The sequence below is a fragment of the Pezoporus wallicus genome, unplaced genomic scaffold (assembly GCF_028554395.1).
Source record: "Pezoporus wallicus isolate ANWC-B61680 ecotype Strahan unplaced genomic scaffold, APGP_CSIRO_Pwel_v1 contig_13850, whole genome shotgun sequence".
Taxonomy (NCBI): Eukaryota; Metazoa; Chordata; class Aves; order Psittaciformes; family Psittacidae; genus Pezoporus; species Pezoporus wallicus.
The window spans coordinates 983123-1003285 of record NW_026635243.1 but is presented as its reverse complement, the minus strand read 5'-3'; the positions used below and the strand labels follow the sequence as shown (position 1 = coordinate 1003285).

Genomic DNA, 20163 nt, shown 5'->3' with positions numbered 1-20163 from the left:
TGCCAGCCCCTGCAGAGCTGCACGGGGAGGGGGACAGCCACCCGCTGCTGCCCTGCAGCTCCCCAGCAGCACTCGCAGCAGATGGTTAAAGAGAACAAAATACAGCAGGAAGGAAGCTACAGCTCTGATGAGTATGTGATGCCCAGGAAGCAGGAACAGCAAGCTCCAGACTATGCAAAACCCAGCAAACAAGTGTGGTGAGTCCAGATTTAAGTGTCACTGCAGGGTGGCCGTGCACAGGGATGGATTATACTGCCACTGCTTGATGCACTTGAGCCTTAATTCACATGGATGTTTAAGACAAGCAGCCCTTGAAAATACAGCTGGGAAAACACCTCTGCTCCCACTGATCTGTTCAGTGTGCTGGTATCTCTATAATGCACAGGCCATGGCAGAAAGCTGGCAGAACACCCTCTCTTCAGCAGGCATATATTGGATGCTAATTAATAGGGGGTGGCTATTACATGGTCAATCCCTTCTCCAAAGCCATATGAGACCAGGGCTGTTTGGTTAGCCTACAGTGAAAGCTTAAGGACTGGCTGTGCTACTGAAGCAGACTGGGCTGCACAGTAACACCAACAGGCAACGTTCCGACCCCAAAGCACTGATGGGAAGATGGGCCAAGATGAGCTTAACCGCTGAGGAGCCAGGTCAGCAGGCAGGAAGCACGAATGTGACCTACCATGACTTAAACAATGAGTTAATTCCTGCAGGACTGATAGTGAAAGCTCTGGGAATCTCTAACAGGAACTCGCTTCCTTCCCAATTTAGAAGCAGCAAAACACAGTGGCCTTGAGCAGAGCCGGGGATGAGGAGCTGGCTCCGGAAGGGAGGGAACAGCCACACACTCCATCCCTGCCAGCCACTGGGACAGCTCAGGCCAGCTCATCCTCCCACAGGGCAAAACCAGATAAGGTTGCAATGTGAACCTTTCCATACTTGACTGAATTCCAGTGATTCCCACGCTACATGGACCAACCCTGCTGCACCATTCAGATCTGTGTTTTATTGCTACTGTGCCCATACCAATCCCCAATGCAGAAGGCAGGCACATGTCTGAAACGTGTGAAAATAACTGCTGAATGGTCCTAGAAACGAGGAGGCTCTAGGCAAGGCTGTAAGGACATTACCTCTCGTTACAAACTCCGTATTCTGTAGTGCCAACTTAACTTCAGAGCAAAAGCTTCAGTAGAATTATTAACTTGATTTTCTAAATCAGCTGGATAACTCAGCAGTGTCCCCAAGCAGGCTTCCTAGTGCCTTAGAGCAACCTAATTACCCAGAAGGATCAGAATTTAAACACCAGACACAGAAAAAGAAAGGGCACCATCTATACCAGTGCACCTGTGCTTTTATGGATCTCATTTTTTAAAGGAGCTCTGCAGGTGTAAATGTGATGCATAATTCATTTTTGTGTAAGCCTTCCTAATTTAATCACTACCCTTAATAAGAGAGCTTGACTGCCTAGTGTTCTCAGAACAGAACTAGAAGACACAGCAGAGTGGCTGGAACCCCAGTAGTGCAGAGCCCCTACTTCCTAACACACACAGAGCACCTTTTGGCATGCTGCTGTTATACAGCCCATGAGCAGCCATGGTCCCAGTTGACCTCGATGCACTGGGTTTGAACAGAAGTCAGGCAAACACTGGCTATTACAGAAAGTAAATATTTTTCTTTCTTTTAACAGAAAGAAAAATATTTTCCATACTCTGCTATTTCCCAAGAACTTCAAAACCTATTCCCAGCACCCAGCTTGAACATCTCCATGGGACAGAAAGCCAGGGCCTGTATCTTGCAGGAGAGGAAACACAAACCTCACCAACAGCCTGTCCGCATTACACCAACCATCAGTGACAAAGCACATGCCACGGTGGGGAACCCCCATGTGGTGCTATGTGGCCAAGCCCATCAGCTCCCTGTCTCCTTAGTGGTGCCCACCTCACTGCCGAGCTGTGCTCAGCTGCAGCATCACCATGAGAAGCTGCTCTCACAAGGCAGCCGCGATGGACTCAAGTCTGGCAGCTCCCTGCTGAAGAAGTGGTTGTGAGTGCCAGCATCTGAGGTGGATTACCAAATGTGGTTACACAAAGGCATGTGTGATCTGCATAGCTGTTAGTATGTGCTTTGCAGAGACATCTGGATTCCCAGTTTCATGACTAATGGTACTGCAACGAACTTCCCAGTTCCATTTTGTTCCGGGCAGCACATCGATCCTGTCCCTGGGCACAGCACGGGCCATGCAAACCTAACAGCTCAGCTTCAGGAATTAAATGAATTACCTTGTTCTACCCCTTGCAAACCTATTGAATTCTGCATATTCAGAATGTTCCAGCATCTCGTGTTGGCTGATGTGCCTATGTCCCTGAATGGGCAGCATTCTGCACAAAACCTCTCTTCAAACTCGCTTTCAAGTTTCCAAGAATCTAAAACCAGTTTCTCTCCAATGAGCTGATAATCAATGAAAAAATAAACGGGTTGTCCTGCTTTTCTGCTGCTCAATGACGAGCTCTGCGCTGTCAGGTAAGAAAACTACCCACACCATTAGCAGCCTCAGGAGCAATTTTCTCTTTGAATTGCTAGACATGAGAATTCAGAGTCAGTTCTGCAGCACCAGAACCACAAATTGAAGTTAATAGGACAATTATTACTAATTTGCCCAGATTTCTTGTCTAGTCTCCACTACAGAACTTCACCCTCTGGCTCTGGGAACTCCTGACACTTCTGGAGAGGCCACAACTTCTCTTTGGTGAAACAGTTCACTTGATTAAAAATCTAACTGAGAAATCCCAACCGCATCACTGGGCTGTGGCCAACTGTATGAGGATCACCAAGGCTCAGGGCTGGGGTCTGCAGGTGGGTCCCAAGAACCCCACACAATGCTCCAGGCTTGGGGAAGAGTGGCTGGGAAGCTGCCCTGAGGAAAAGGACCTGGTTGGTGTTGGTCAACAGCCACTGAATATGAACTTGTGCCAAAAAGGCCAAGAGCATCCTTGCTTGTGTTAACATCAGTGTGGCAGCAGGGCCAGGGCAGTGGTTGTGCCTCTGCACTGGGCACTGGTGGGGCTGCACCTCAAATCCTGTGTTCGGTTCTGGGGCCCTCACTACAAGAGAGACACTGAGGTGCTGGAGCAGGGCCAGAGAAGGGCAATGGAGCTGGTGCAGGGCCTGGAGCACATTCCATTCTCATTTCAGACACACTGCTAGAATCAGGGGGAAGGCTCCAGAAGGAGTTAATATTTGCATGTCACACAACTGGATTAATGGAATATGTATTATATGTAACAGCTTTTATATTATATGGAAGAAAAAGAAGAAATAAAATAATAACAAATCAATGATACTTACTCCTGTACTGACAAGAGACAGCATAATTCTTTCATTTAAGGCTAATGTTTCTCCTTGCTTCATCTTGATTCTCTTCTTATCTAAACATTTCATTGCATACCTGAAAATATTAACCGTTCAGAAAAAGCACCAAAAACACTTCCTCCTTACACAGTTATTCACTACCAGTTATGCCATGCACGTTTCAATATCCTGTAAGCAAGCTCTTTAAAGACTTAAACCTGGTACTAAAAACATCATGACACGACTAAACAAGCAAGCCTCCAACATCTCAGAGTTCAGACGTTTTCAGCAGAAGCCTCCTAACACAGAAATGTGCTGTAACAAACAATTCTGCGTCCAAACATCCACGGAGATTGAGGTATTACATATCATACATCCATTTATTAACACCTACAAGCAGGGCTTTGCAGTATGAATTAAGTAGCAGACACTATTACAGTTACATGTAATTCTAACAGTTTCTGTGAGGAAAATAACATCCTGAACACACGCTGAGCTCCGATTTGAAGTTTTCTTTCTACTCAGAGGTCAGATATACACAAGAATGCTTTTTTTTTTAATCTTCTACCATCTGTATTATACAAATTAATAACATTTTGCTCAAAAGCAGAACGTTACCCTAACAACCATCAAACAAGAGGAGGGTATTACATAGTCTGGCTATTTGGTGAAGCCAGCAGGTGAGCCCACTATTAGGCAGCAGTTGAGGAGGAGACGTGTGCTCCTGCATAGAGGATCTCTAGACACGGGCAACCACAGGTTTTTAGGCCACTGGTGTTAAACTGCACTGAGGAGAACACGGTGTTACAGCACTGCACCGATGCTCATCAACTGCCTACGCTGCCAGCTCTGCACAGCCACGGGGCCTCGCATCACCTCGCCCTGCACTCCCTCGACAAGCCACGTCATTCCTGCCATGCATGTGTGGTGAGTGGGGGAAGAGTGAGCGTGAGCATCCCGGATTCTACGTTTCCAAAACAAGGAATATATTCACAGCACGTGCTCCTGCTGGGGAGTCTGCAGACGCTGACTATAAATAACACTGCACATGCTGTCCTTGATTTACGCTTTGACTCCACTGATCAAGTGAATGACAGGGGCTGCTCGGGGCTGACCAAGACAGGGAACCTCATCCTCATCTGGAACTGCATGCTTACAAAGCACTGCAATCCCTCCCCCTTTAGACTGCTTTCTGCATCATGCTTCTGGCCCCTATTTAGATGCCCTTGAAGGAGGTGATGTGAAAGAAGCCTCAGGTGTGTCTTTGTGGGTTAGTGAAACACCGATGGCATTTACCTTCGAGGGGTGGCTTCCCAAGCTCCTTGCAGGCAGTAAAGTGCAGCAGAGGCAGCCATCTAGAGTGGACGGGATCTGGATTAGGGATGGGTAAACAGGTTTGGATTAAGAAAGAACTAAACCAAACCTTTACCCAGCAACTGAATCTAATCTAAAGGTTTGCTTCAAGTTGGAAATAGGTTGGTTTATCCCACATTGCACTTCCCTTCACTCTATTTATATCTGATAAAACCTGTCCTTTGCTTCACTTGCTAGTCCCAAGGTTTATCCACCTCCTGAGACATGAAAATGCCTGGGAATCTGTCAACTACCTCTTCAGGGTGGACGCCTACTGATTGTGGCTCAAGCTAAATAAGATCTTTAGTTTTGTACATGGACAAATTAACTGTACATGGACAAAAACTGTACATGGACAAAAAAGTCCCCAAGTAAGAACAGAGACAGTACTGTTAGTAATAATATTAATATAAATACTTGAAGTCACTGCAAAAATACTGAGCATGACAGCAACATTAAGAAGTCTTCCACTTGTTAATAGCTCAGAAGTTTATTATTATCAAGGATGCCAAGCACACAGCACTGCCAGTGAAGCCAACTGTAACCGCAGACACTTGGCTCATCGAACATGCCAGTGCATACTTAGAAGAGGAATGTGTAAGGATGGTCCCTGGACTAAAATTGTTAGGAGAAAAGCAAGTTGAAAGGGGTGGGGTGGAATGTAAATAAACAGATAGAGAGATATTGAGAATGCTTTGTTAAATCAATGCCCAGATGCTCCAAAGAGAACATAATGGGGCAATTAATGCCTAGAGACTGAAATTTGATGATCAAGGGAAGTGTGTGAATGGTAAGACCAGAAAAAGGATAAAACCCACAGAGGGTTGATCTCGGAGTTCCCACCAGGAGCTCTGTTAAGGAGAACTTCAACACTGGAACTATATTCTACCAAATGTAGATAAGGATCACTGCTTTCACCAGTGAAACGTGCTCTTCAGGGCACAAACACGCAATCGCACATAGCTGGAATTCTGTGTTCAGAACCTGCTCAGGCCCGACCCTGCAGGTTGCACAGCACTGAGGTCCTGTCCCTACATCATCAATGAGGTCGTGTCCTTACATCAGCACCAGCTATGGGATGGGCTTCACTGCGAGAGGAGCAACCTCCAGCAGACGAGAGGCACCACCTCACACCACCACCATGGCTTCCGCAGGGACCCGGTCCTGGGCCGTCAGGCTCCGAGCCAGGAAAACAGCTAAGCACACACTTCATTTTAAACACATCTGCCCTTTCCATTACCTCTGCAAAGACCATTTAAATGTAGGATGTGCTTAAGAGCTCTGCTAGACTGAAGCCCCACTGCATGGCATGTAACAGGATCAAATATCAAACTAAGCTTAAAGATGAGCCAGAAATCGGAACCTCTTGGGATAACATTTAATTACAAAGAACTACAGAGTAATGTGACGCTGCTTCCCAGTGGTTTGGTAAGAAACAACTGGAAGGATTTCCTTACTAGATCAGAGCTTAGCATTGCCTCTAAAACAAAGCAGGTAAATACTCACATTTTTCCAGTGTCTGCTTTTCTGCAACCATACACTTCACCAAATCCCCCTCTTCCTATTATTCTATGTACACTAAAATCATTCATGGTCAGCTGTAAATGCAAAAACCAGAACAAAAACCAGATTCAATTTGCAGCATTACAAAAACTTACTGTAAAAATAACATCTAAAGAACCTATTCATGTGTTAAGATATTTAACAAGTGTAATTCATGTAACATGCATTGTTTTGGAAGAAGGAGCTCCTTATTGTTTCTATTTCAACCTACTTGCAAGCAATTACTCGAAAAGGAACATGTTCTTCCTTTGACAAGATAAATATACTTGGAGGTACTTACATGAATATTTAGTTCTACGTTTTTCCATTGACAGAATCTAGTAAACTTGTCACTGTAGGGAAAAAAAGTTTAAAAGTGGTCTGAGACACTGTGTAAAGCATCATAGGAAGCATCAAGACTCTGCTGTGTAAAATAACCAGGGTACGTGGTGCTACTTAGCAAATGACAGTCTCCCTTTCAAAACACTGTAATCCTACCCCCACCAAGAAGAGCAATTACTAGCAGCGCATGCTTCAGATTTTACATCCTTATAGGAGAAAGACATCAGATAATCTTATCCCTGTAAGTGCTCGCTGTGTCCTCATATCTCTCCTTCATATGGTTTTTAACTTTTAAAACCAACTAAAATTGGAACTAACAAACATTTAAATTACAGAAAGAGGAAGATAATTGTAAGATAACTGTAAGAAAGCAGAGGCAGCTCAATTCATGCTAATGGGTCTCTATATACTCCAAGGAACATTTTAAACTAATTTTAGCTTAAAATAGGAAAAACACTGATAATACCACAAGCTGTCACAAAGAAAAAAGTAATTTCTTATTTCTACACAAATAATGAAGTATTTATCTTCAGAGTAAGAAATAATAGTTCTACAGAAGGATTTTTACCATCATCTCTGTCTTGTGCTCTTTACTAGACCTTTCCTGCTTAACTGCGGGGTGTCCAGATGCAAACCACGTCTTTCAGTCACACTCAAGAGCTGGTTACTCATGAAAATCTCCCCCAAGAATACAGTTCTGTTTGTAAACCCCTGAGATCAAACTGCAGCCCATTACTGCTGCTGTATGGAGCAAGAGAAAATCAGCTTTACTATTTCTCCACTCCTGCATCCTGACATTCATCACTATATACGAAGCAGGCACTCCTTTGCGGAAGCTCGCTGATAATACACCAGCAATTAAATGAAGTTTATGAAACATTTTCAGCCTTACTTTACAGCAACGCTTAAAGACCTGGCTTCCAGCTACATGAGGTGGAAAGCTTGGATAATGTGCCGTGTTCCTACCTTTCCATAAATTTCTGAAATATTTTTCCTCGGAGACTATCACAAATTTCTTCTATATATGGCTGAAGAGGGATAAGAAACACAATTAGTATTTAAGCATACAATAAATTGATGATGCAGCACTACCCACTGCATTTAACTCATGTTGGCCCTATACAACAACAGAATTTACTGTGTTTTCTTTGAAGGAGGCACTCTGAATGAAGCACTGAAGCTTCATTTAGCTTTTGGAATCCGATTAATGTATGAAACCCGTGTGAAGCACCTGCCTATGGACAACAGGTCTGGGAAATCAATCACAGCACAGCTCTTCTTCCCCAGTGTATTTAAACAGAGTAAACGGTCCCCGCTGTGGAGTCTGTACTCCCAGGGCTGCCCTCTTGCTTCATCTCCTCTCTGTCCTTACCAAGAAATCAGCACCTTCCATTCACAAGCATCTTTTTCTAGAGGAACACTAGAACAGGTGAGGTGGTACAAATGCTGAATTCCACACCAACATCAGCTGGGAATTAATACACTTGAAAATCAAAGGAAAAAATGCTTTCAAAGGGTTCACATTACTGAAACATTAAGGCTATTTCTCAGTTCAGATTAGCCTGACAGGATGTGTACCCTCCTGATGGAAAGTGATTTACTCTAAATCATTTAATGGCTTAAAATTGCATAGATTTAAGAATTACCCTGTCCATATGCACCAAGATACAGTTTGCTTTCATCAAAAGTGCTTACAATATTTTAGACAATAATTTGTAATTTTTGACTTTAAAAAAGCATTTTTATCACTACTACAGCGAAGAACATACACCAGTACAGTTTATTCTGTCTCCTGAAATACTACGCACCAGATCGCTTACTGTCACAGAAGTGAAAGGAACAAGACCATTCCGAGTGTGTTGAGCTCACCTGGAAAAGGCTGGCTGGCACTTGTTTCTTGGCTAAATGCATTTGTACGTGATCTACAGCTTGCTTTGAGAAAGGCTTTTGGAAAAGAAAGAGAAACATTTCAAACACTGGAAATGGAAAAGTTTCATGGGAGGTCTACGGGACTGCTGTTCTTTTACCCATGTGAGACAGAGACGCTCCTCAGAGTGAATGGGTGCAACACCTCCCCAAAGCATGTCATTGTGAAACATGCAGAGTGACACAGTGAAACAAGTGCTCTAAAGCAGGAAGGCAGGAGAGGGGAAGATGAGGAGGGGAAAGGCAAAGACAGAAGGGCTCCATGATGCTCCTTTAAGAAATCAGTGAAAAATGCCCTATCTGGGTACAGCTCCAGAGACAGCAGACATGGGCCTTCTACCACTACAGAGCCTATCATAGGTTAATAATATCATAATTAATATATTAAAACCTACTGCAGATCCTTCTTTAAAGCGACAGTAAATGAAACTGATAAATACAGATCAATGGGGCAAGAGCTCAGCTGGAGGGAACACGTGTCTCCATGGGCTGTAACAAAGCAGTATCTGTCCCAACGTGGCCCCACGCCTTCAACTCGCCACGCTGAGGCTAAAGAGTGCCTTGTCTCCATGTAGTATGAAAGCCTGCTTTATGGCCAAACAAATCATAACACAACCCCCAGCAAGCTGCGTGTGACCAGTTTTAAACACAGTCATCTCAACCTTTACTCTGAGCTTTCCCACACACCAGACTTCCACATCCAAAGGGTCCCTGGCAGCTCCATTCCTCTGGGTTTTTGAGGCAGGCTTGTTGCTGGGTTGGGGGAGGTTGGTTAATGTGTGCAAGTATATACACACACAAACGGCACTCATGCTATCGTATTGTAAAATATCTTGTTTGCAGAAATAAAACCAGATCAATCTCCAAATATTTCCTTAGCCTACCACCAAGTTTAACAATGACTGGTACACAGCTCTCATTACTGAAAATAAACTCAAAAAGACACGCTTCTGGGAGACCTTGGAGCCTAAGGGGCTACAGGAAACCTGGAGAGGGGCTTTGGACAAGGGCCTGTAGGGACAGGCCAAGGGGAATGGCTTGAACCTGCCTGAGGGGAGACTGAGATGAGCTCTCAGGCAGAAGCTCTTCCCTGTGAGGGTGCTGAGGCGCTGGCACAGGGTGCCCAGAGAAGCTGTGGTTGCCCCATCCCTGGCAATGTTCAAGGCCAGGTTGGACACAGGGGCTTGGAGCAAGCTGCTCCAGTGGAAGGGGTCCCTGCCCGTGGCAGCGGTTGGAGCTGGATGGGCTTTAAGGTCCCTTCCAACCCAAACCAGTCTGGGATTCTCTGCTGACTTCAGCCAAACGCAGTCCCACTGGCTTCAAACAGAAATCCCCAGCACTACAAGCACTGGTAGCTACAATCCCGTCAGTAATAATTGTTCTCTGAATGAAACAACAGTTATTTTGAATTATCCCTGCTGTCAAGCTACTCAAATAAGGCAAAGAGCAGTGTGAGATCGGGATGCTACGCACATGGGAACAGGACAGGAGCTCCTTCATGATGTACGTGTCATAGATCTGCCGACTCCGGGCGAGCCGCTCTTCCTCAGAATCCAGTTTCTCGTATTCTTTTATCTGCAATACAAGAGAAAAGGTCCACTAGATCAGCACATTCCTAATGATTTTTCACTGATTCGGTTTAAAAAGGCCAAATGCTTTCGCTGAAGTTGATTTTACTTTGTTATTTTCTTAACTAATGCTTAGGGAGCACACTTGCTCGCAACATTCTTTTGTCTTGAAAAATGCTGCACTGGCTCCGGGAATGAAGAGAAGACTTCTGAGAACATCGAAGGAGAATTCAGAAAGTCTTTGCTATTTTTGAGGAACAGGTCTTTTCCCCTTGGATTTGTCTGCAGAAAACTGCACCTCAAACCCAGCCTGATACCATCCTTCATGCTCCCATCACAGCTAAGTCCCTTTGCAGGTCATCACTTCCCCCGGCAAAAAAGTGTCTGGACATGTATGGAGGGAATCCCAGCAGGGCAGCCCTGCTGCCACTCCTGCTGGTAGGAATTAAGAAGTCTGAAACTAATTTTCATTGAGAGCAGATTAACAGTTGGACCCAGTGATCTTACCGGTCTTTTCCAGAAGCCTCACCGAGTCCAAGGGTCCTTTGGGGTTTATTCAGGGAAAGAGGTCTTCCAGGACTGACAGAATGTAGAAACCATACAAGATCTTTAGGGAACAGATTCAGCTCTGACTTGCTGAGACCTGCCCAGCATCACGGAATTGGAGAATACAACCCCAGCCTGGTTTGGGTTGAAGGGACCTTAAAGCTCATTGAACTCCAACCCCTGCCACGGGCAGGGACACCTTCCATTAGAGCAGCTTGCTCCGAGCCCCATCCAAGTGGGGAACGTTTTAGATTCCTGGATCTAAATAAAATGAAGCGTGCAGCCCTGCTCTGGGGTCCTGCTCCAACTCAGGAAAACCAAAGCACAGTAGTTCCCAGCTGGATTTCGTTCAGTGCTTGTGCGAGAGGGAACAGGACAGATCAGAGCTGTCTGTACCTTCAGCCTACAGAATAAACCCTGCACAAAAGATGTACAGAGCATCTCCTCATGAAGCAGGGACAGAGGGAGCACTGCACCTTCAGAGCAGAGCAGCACTGTGGTTAACACAAAGCACATCCCCGAGGACTTCAGAAAGCGAAGATGTGAAAAGCCAGTGTTCTGCCTGTCACAGTACACCTTCTTTTGTCCCTTCGTTCTGAGCCTGCTCCTGTCACAGGATGAGCTGTTCCTCACAGCTCTCAAGCAGGTCTCCACGTGACAGCTCAGACCAGCCTACCTCGGGAGGTGCAACACCGTAATTGAACTCCATGTTTTTCTAGTCCCCTTGTTTGCTGCCTATGATAAGGCAACAGTTCCCCCGCGAGCTGCCATCTGTGACTGCTTCCCCTCTGTACCCAGTTATAATTAAAATGATTCAATACATCTTTGCCAAGGAAACATTTTTTAATTAATGCAATGCCATAAAATAATTAGAAGTTCAGGAGAAAGCCTGATACGTGGTATATTGTCTTACTTGAATGCAATTTCCTGCCCTTTGATATTTGGTTTTCAAACCACCTAATTCTGCACGCAAAGCATCCCTCCACCACATCCTCACAGGCACATTCTCGCCTGCCCTCACCTTTTAACCACAGTCCCTTTGTCTTGTAAAGCTTTGGAGAAAGGGGCAGGAGGTGACTTTGGTGATGTACTCTGGGGCACCTCAGCCTGTTCTCCCCCTGCACACTGCCCGATGCTGCTCATCACAGGTGATTCCATGAGACACCTCTACTACAGACCACATTTAACACATGTGCCTGACATATTCTCAGCTAATTTTACACATTCATTAAACAGAACATGGCTGTAGCACGCCAAAAAACCACAGCACTACGCAGAGCCGAAGTGTCAGCGTTTAGAGCTGTCACCAGTCTCTGTCAGCAGCAGGTCCGCAGTATTGCTCCTGACCCAGAGATAACTGTCCCTGTCACTGTATTTCGACCCTTCCTTGGCCAACTTCAGCCCCCCTCCAGAGACACAGCTTTGAAAATGGGAATCAGAATGTGCCGGTTTTCAAGCACCCAGAAGTACTTCTTTTTCTCCTTTTCTTCCCCTTCTTTCCGAAGCCGAGCTGGATGAATCACTCCCCCAGCTAAATGCCTGATCGTGACTTCAGCTGCAGTAACATGAAATCCCTGGAGTACGGGGCCCTTCTACATCAAGCGCTTTTTAATGGGGCGAGGTACTCAAATTATTCCACATGTAATAAATGCAGCAAGTAAATCAAATATTACAAAATAAAAGAGAAATCCGGTATGACACCAACAACGCTGCACCAAACCCCTCCTGGAATATCTGTAATGGGACTTTTTGAGCAGTACCTGACAAAGCACTGAAGTTCTTTTTAAGCCACACTTTGCTAATAACCTAAAAATACAATTCCAAATTGTTTCAGAGATAAAGAGGCAGCTAAAAATACCCGCTAAACAATCCCTGACAACTTGCCTTTTTGATTACCTATGACAGTGATACCTTCAGGATATAAAAAGGTGGAAACAATAGGAAAAAGATCCTTCTTTATTGACAGCATCTAATATGTGAGGAGGGGGAGCTGCGTGTTGTTGGGTTCTCTCCCACCAATGACCAACTCCAGCTATTCTGTGCTGCCAGCAAGAGAAATTCAACTCATCAGCTTAAGAGTAATCCAGACAAAAGGTTATCTCAGGCAGCTTTTCTAATTACTAGTGAGCAGCAGAGGCTGCCTCTTCCCAGCACGTCTGCGTGTTTGAACTGAAACCAGCACCTCTGACAGGATTAACTACACTTTTATATTTAGAGCCTCACAAATAGAGCACGGAATGAATGGAGCGAGGAGGCTCCTCGGGGTCCCCGCACTGCCGGGGCCCCCCAGCCGAGAAGAGATGGGAAGGATACAACATGCTCCCCCAAATTACAGATCCCTCTGCATGATGCCTGCCTTGGGCACTGTGTCTGTGGGTTCCTCTGCTGATTATCTCCTGACAACGGAGCACAACTGACCATATCAACCATGACCGTACCAAATTGCCAACTTGTCAATAGTTACACTGCTGTCTTAAAACTCTCCTGAGCTTGGCTGAAGGGATGGGTTTGTCCCTTTGAGGTGCCACCATTACTATATCAAAGACTGTCTCTTATGAACCAGCCATCCCACTGTGAAGCTGAAGTGACTGAGAACAAGGTTCCAAATTCCCCCTGGATGCCTCTCCTCCCCTCTCAGCATCCCCGAGGAGCAGAGGGAGAGCCTTCCTCCTTACCTCTTCATAAAACTTCAGTTGAGGGACAGCTTCATCAATCTCGTTCAAGCAATAGTCTTTAAACAGCAAAAATCCTGGAAAGGAAAGAGAAAAGGGAAAAATAAAATCAGAAAATGCCATATCATTACTGCAGTAACCTGTCAACAGGGATGCAGCCCCCAGGTAACATCCTGGATTATCTACACCTGCAGAGACCCCTGGTCCCAAGGCTCAGCAATTCCCACCACCAGCGTTCAGAACAGAAAAGGGTCATAAGCCTCACTTACCTCCCATAAAGCATATTCCAATTTCTACCTGCTGAGAATTGTATGAAATGTTTCCATACTGCACTGGAATATCCCATTCCTCTCAAAGGATCAGGTTTTGTTCCTTTTTTCAGAGTAAAGACTAAATACTGTTCACATGGTTTGGTTTTGAAACAGATTTACCTACACTTTATTGATAAAAAACAACCTCTTCTGCATTCCCAGTTTTAAATTACTGGTTAATGTTACCTCTAATAGGTTTTATAGCACAATAAATTACATCAGAATCTTTATAGCTCCTTTACAAGTAATTTAAAGCGTGACCTCTGCAGCCTGCTGATGAGTATTTTCCATTATAAGCATCTCTATGCACCGTGACAAGCTGAGTCTCATGGAAGTGATGTCCCTAAGTGCTCCGGGGCTGGTACCTGCTACCCTTTGACTTTACATGGGAATCTGCTGCCGCAGCTCATGCTTTGGGTTTACAGCCCCTCAGAGCTGTAAATGAACCAGGTCTCACCCCACCACACCAGGCAATACCTTTCCTTATTTAGAGGTACTGCTGCTTATGGAAATCACAGCCATCTTTTGGAGGTAAGACCAGGAAAACATGAACTCGAACAGCAAAGGGAGCAAGAAGCAGCAGAGCGGCTGAGCCAAGGGCTGACACTGGCTGGGCGCCGCTCCATCGCTTCCCTGCTCCTTTTCCTTCCCAGAAAGCAACATGTGGAGACAGAAAATGCCCCTTTTCAACTTAAAATACACACAATATTTAACACTAACATTTATAAGAACACAGAGAAGGGATTACATGTACAGAAGACCTGACTTAATTAAAATGTTGTTGTAACTTGAATTTACAGCAAAACTATATGCTCGACTAAGAGATAATACAGCCACCTACAACATCTCCTGTATTCCAGACTATACTACCCAGTAATTCCATTGTAGTATGCACAGGAGGGCATTAACTGTCAGTTATGAGCATCATGCCCTTTCATCTCACTATCACCTGATTTTATCAAGGACCTAAATAAGAAGAAACCCACCAGCTACCCATCAGTCCCAGCAGATAAAGCACTGGTAATCAGGCAAACAAAAGCTTTAATTTATTTATAATGAAAACACTGATCAGCTTCTTGATAGCCCCTCTAGATACATCCAGATCCCAAGTTACACTTCCTATTGAAGCACTTGTTTTCCTGGGGTCCTCTGGATTTCTTTGTCACAATCAGAACACCAGCAAAGGGATTATGACCAGACAGCTCCCATGCTTGGCTCAGCTCATTTAGCTGGTTAGAATGGCATTTCAAAGGTTACACAAACTGGGGTTTGCTCTCTGAAGAAGGACAGACATCCCATGACGAGATTCCCTTCCGAGATCCTCCAAACTTGCTCCTCCCTGCAGCAATCTGCGCTCACACTGGGGCTTCCTTCTCTTCTAAGGCCTTGTCTCAGTTCCTGCTGTGCTGGGCATACTCTTGATGAGCTGTTTCTCTTGCTGCAGAGGGGACAGGAGCGCAGCACCAGAGCAGCCCCTGCGATCCCCACAGCTCATGCGAAGGATCTTGCTCCACCAGTCCCCAGTGGGGACACGAGGGGTCCCTCCAGCAGGGCTCCGAGCAGGTCCCAGGCTGTCCCTTCTCCTGCCCAAACCCCAGAGCTGCTCCTGGCACCTCTAGAGCATGGAGAACGTGGCCCAAACCTGGCTCAGAGCAAAACCTGCCACTGAGGGCACACACCCAACTCCTTACTTTACACACGATGCAAGCAGCAGCGGCACCGAGCAAAACACTGCTGAATTGACTGAACTTTCCCTTGGACAATGAACCAAAGAAGATTACAGTCGTGTAATTAAGAGACTAAAGAGCAGCACAAACAGCAATGAATGCACTGAAAGAAAAATCCCTGGCGAGGTCCCAGCCACTGGCTGGTCCCCAAACAAACCCACAAACAACAAAACCCACCCCACAAAGACAACAGTGGGAGGAGGGTGAAAATACACCAACACCACCTCAACAATGCCCTGGTGAACACCGGAGCCCTGCTTTAGTGTTTTCCAAACTGTTTCATTTCATTACGGCAGGGAACAAGAGGAGGCTGATGCTGCTCGCGCTGCAAAGCTGCTTCTCTCCAGGGCTCTGTTCTAAACTGCACTGCTGTGCAAGAAGATAAAGACATCCCAAATGAGAAGTTAGGAACCTTTAGAGATGATTGATACAGTCATAATATGTTACAGCCATACCAAGTATGAGACAATGCTGCTACTCAGCTCCAGTGAACATGAGCAGAATTATTACAGCTGCATTTTAAAGCCTGATAAAAAAATATATATTAAAAATACTGCAGTAAAATAAATCTTAGCATGAAAACATAGGGCCTGTAGGGACAGGCCAAGGGGAATGGCTTTAACCTGCCAGAGGGGAGACTGAGATGAGCTCTTAGGCAGAAGCTCTTCCCTGTGAGGGTGCTGAGGCGCTGGCACAGGGTGCCCAGAGAAGCTGTGGCTGCCCCATCCCTGGCAGTGCTCAAGGCCAGGTTGGACACAGGGGCTTGGAGCAAGCTGCTCCAGTGGAAGGGGTCCCTGCCCATGGCTGGAGCTGGAGGAGCTTTAAGGTCCCTTCAACACAACCCAGCCTGAGATTCTGTGATTTTAACCTTTTCCGGAATGATTTGCCTTAAACTCTTTTACAGCACCAATGCAAATACAAACATCCTACTCCTGCCTCATCTTGCATTTGCAGCTTGCCTGACTGTTCAATCCACATCCCCAGGTATCAGCTCAGGGCACCTCTTCCCACCATCCTGATCTCAAACAAATCCAGTGAAAGCCTGACGCTCTCTGCACTGGAAGTGTTTGTGTTGCCACCTCCCAGAGTCTGCATTTCTACCGCAGCATAAAGGAAATCTCTCCCATTGCTGCTCTGAGATTGAGTGAAAAATTACTAGCCAGAAACTGCAGCTCTCACATAATTGCAGAACTAATTGACAGACGCAGCAGTGAAGAAGTGACAGGAGTTTGAAGAAGTTTCAGGCAGAACTGACGCAGAGCACAATAAGCACCTTGAACAACACACCAAAAAATCAGACCCAGAACAGAAAGCAGGAATTAGAAAAATGATAGCGTTAAGTAACAGATAAAAGGAACCAGCAATTATTTATGAAATCAAGATGCTGACAGCTTTTGCTTTAAAGATCTCTTCCTCTATACTATATAATTTCTGCAACAACCACATCACTACTTGTTAAGGGAAAAGAAAAATAGTTCTTAAAAGCTTTTTCTGGTACCACCACAGCGCTGGATGGTACCCATAATGCACACACCGGAGTACGAGACAGACCGAGCGCCAAGCCTCAACTTTCCCACTCTCCAGACAGTATCTTTTCCCCATTATCTTTTGATGGGCAATCCTCTGCAGATAAGTTTGCCAAATGCCATTAATTGCACTAACCAATAACCAAGACAAAATGTCTTTCAAGGAGGGATAAAGACACCCCTTGGGGTTTGCAGCTCAGTTTTAACTGGACAGATGGGGAGACTGAGGTGATGACCCCAGCATCCTCTCAATCCATCAGCCCATTCCCAGAACTCATCCCCCACCAGCCAAGGTTGGTTTCACCAGCTTGGAAAGGGACAAGGAAGGGCCTTCGGTTAACCCATGTCTTTTAAAAAGGAACACAACAATATTTCATACAATCACAGCCTGTTCTGCAGCGAGGCCGATACCCATGGGCTGTATCCACCCTGCAATGTCAAACCCTTCTCTTACAGCTTTAATAAAGAAATGCTGCCCTTTCCACTTGCAGGGACAAAAGCCACCTTCTCAGTTTACAGCTCCATGTCATTTTCCTGCCCTGCTACCAGTGCTCTTTAAGCAGGAGTCATTGCCCCATCAGCAGGTTCAGCTCTGCAGCACTGGGCAGCAGGACAGCAGCCAGAGCCATGCCAGAGGCCAGCCCAGGGGACAGCGCTGGCCTTCTGCCTGCTCAAGGTCACTCCTGCACTCACAACACCACATCTTGATCTCCACCACAATGTGAATTAATTGAGAGCACGGGATAATAATAACACAATTAATGAGGAACTCTGTAATGAAACAAACCTTGCAGAGAACGACTTATCTCACTCTAACCGGAATTTTATTCCTATCTGATCCAAATACCCCTTTTAACGGGAGTAAATAACAACCTTATTAAAACAAACAGAAACGACTAGGTAAGACAGCAGAGCTAAAAACAGACACACTCCGCCCTGATGTAAGCATTCACAATGTCACTGACTGAGAGGAAGCTGCAGCTATTTACAGCAGACCTGAACGTGGTCCAAAATGCTGATGTAGGCACTTTCGAGTAGGCAAAATAGCAAATTAGAAAACAAAAATACCAAGCTGCTTCCAAATCCTATCTAAATGTGCTGTGTATAAATAGAGAATAACGACAACCCAGCAAGCAGTGGCATCTGCACCAGAACCAGGCTCCTCAGACCTCGGCTGCAGCGAATGGCTCCAGCTCCAGGCAGAGGAAGCATCAGCACAAGCTTCCCAACATCAGGCTGGTGCGAAGCACGCAACACAAGGAGCTTTCCTCATTTAGGGCCCTTAAACATCTCTATCCTGAGACCCTCCAAGAATCTCCTGATATTTATGTGGCTGAATTCAGACAACAGCGTGAAGAAGTCAGAGGAGCAGAAGCACATGGACACAGACAACTTGCCTCCAGCAAAGCCTCTTGTGCAGGACTGCCAAGGAACCTGCAGGATGCAGTAACAGCAAACCTCAACCGACACTCCACAGCGGCCAGCACCGGTAGCAGTAACAGACCAGGGTCACAGACACAAAACATTAGGGGTAGACTCTGTTATTAAACCATGTAAAAGCTGTGATTTGAATCAGGCTGCAGCTGTTAAGGCACATCCAGCCAAGTTCAGGATCTTGTTCTGTACGCTACATGCGCTCAGTTGCCATAGCACAGCATAATTAAGACCACCTAAAAGCTCTAGAATTGAGAGAACCACCGATTTCCTTGTTCAGGAACAAAGAGACTTGTTACTACCCAGGAAAACTCATCTGCGTAGGAATCACAGCTTGGGCTAGGTACAAAGCCACAGAAATCCTCCCAGCCCAGAAGGCACCACAGATTTCACTACTTTGCTTTCCAATTACGAGCTGTTTGTCCTTAACCTATTTTTCCTAATAGAGCCTAAAGTACATTCACTGTTCCTTGAAAATACATCACAACAAATTAAAACATATCTGTGTGCATAAGAAGCAGGGCAAAAGAACAAATTGTCTTTTCCAAGACAGGACTTGCATACAGTGGGGAGGAGCGCAGAACAGCTTCCCTACAACAGACTCAAACTGAGCCCAGCATTACTAAGTTGCCAGGTAGCTTGTTTAATGATGCCTATAAATCATTATAGGAAAATAAACTTTGGCTGCAAGGTTTCAAGTGTCTTCAAAGAAAATCCTTATTTCCACGCATGTTTTCCAATAGCTTTCCCCTGTGAAATCACTAACACTTGTTACAATGTGGTCAGCCCTGGTCCCAAATCCCGGAGCTGTGCGTGCCTTCACCTCCTCCAGCACACACGTACTGGACACGATGGAGGAGTATTCACAGATTGTGTGCTAATCCTCAACCCAGGCCCGCAAGGGAGAGGATCTTAAGCAGATAATGCACTGTCTTACCACGAGCATTCAATCACTGTTCTGCTTGTAGCCCCGCAGAGCGGCTCAGAGCCAAATAACCTGAGGTGGATTAGAGAGCCTGCATCTCAAACAAGAAGGCGCACTGTAAATACCCGTCCTGACAGCAGCCAGGAGCTCAGCACTTCCAAAGGACAGCACCAGCAGCTGTCAGGATGTCAAGTGGCAGCACAGCAATTCACAGGATAAAAGGGTTCCTATGGAAAAGGAGAACGTGCTCTGTCTTTAACATGCAGCTGTAAACCATTAAAAATGCCATGTCTGTGCTTCACCCGCTGCAATTGCCACTGGATCTTTACCTCAAAAAAAAACCCCAAACCACCAGGTTATCACCCTAATATCCTCATGAAATGTGCCTCTGAATACTGAACATGCAATAAATCGCTACTTAAAGCCATGAAAATAAAAGAACAGGGAAAACTTATAGCTGAACCAAATTAGGACATACCTTTCATACTCTGGTCTCCAGAATTCCATTTCACTAAAGTCACAGAACCACAGAATGGTTTAGGCTGGAAGGGACCTTAAAGCCCATCCAGTTCCAACCCACTACCACGGGCAGGGACACCTTCCTCTAGACCAGGTTGCTCCAAGCCCCATCCAACCTGGCCTTGAGCACTGCCAGGGATGAGGAAGTCAAGTATGTATTCACATACCAAAGGTGAATGAAAAAAGAGGGTTGTACATCAGAAAACCTTCCTCTGAAAGATGGACTGGTATCACACATAACTATTCTAATTTTAAAAGGACAACGAAACACAGAGTTGAAGCATTTCATTTCAATCCATCAGTTCTTGCAAAGAACGTGATTAAATTCCTTCACTGAAGCTCATCAAGAAATATACAGCACTTGAGGTTTTGTTCTCTTTTCACTTGTACATAGAAGAAACTCCCACCGCTTTTGCAAGTGGTA

At 45.5% G+C, this 20163-nt stretch overlaps 1 protein-coding gene across 1 annotated transcript in view; it reads right to left on the bottom strand.

Annotated features, from left to right (window-relative positions):
* GRK3 (G protein-coupled receptor kinase 3) overlaps nt 1-20163 on the bottom strand; it is a 57448-nt gene that overhangs the window by 13521 nt on the left and 23764 nt on the right. Inside the window, exons 3-9 of the mRNA XM_057413251.1 lie at nt 13301-13374; nt 9985-10086; nt 8455-8529; nt 7552-7613; nt 6545-6596; nt 6208-6299; nt 3346-3445 (exon numbers count right to left, since the gene is read on the bottom strand). Of these exons, the coding sequence (XP_057269234.1) occupies nt 3346-3445; nt 6208-6299; nt 6545-6596; nt 7552-7613; nt 8455-8529; nt 9985-10086; nt 13301-13374 (557 nt within the window). The remainder of the gene's footprint in view (nt 1-3345; nt 3446-6207; nt 6300-6544; nt 6597-7551; nt 7614-8454; nt 8530-9984; nt 10087-13300; nt 13375-20163) is intronic.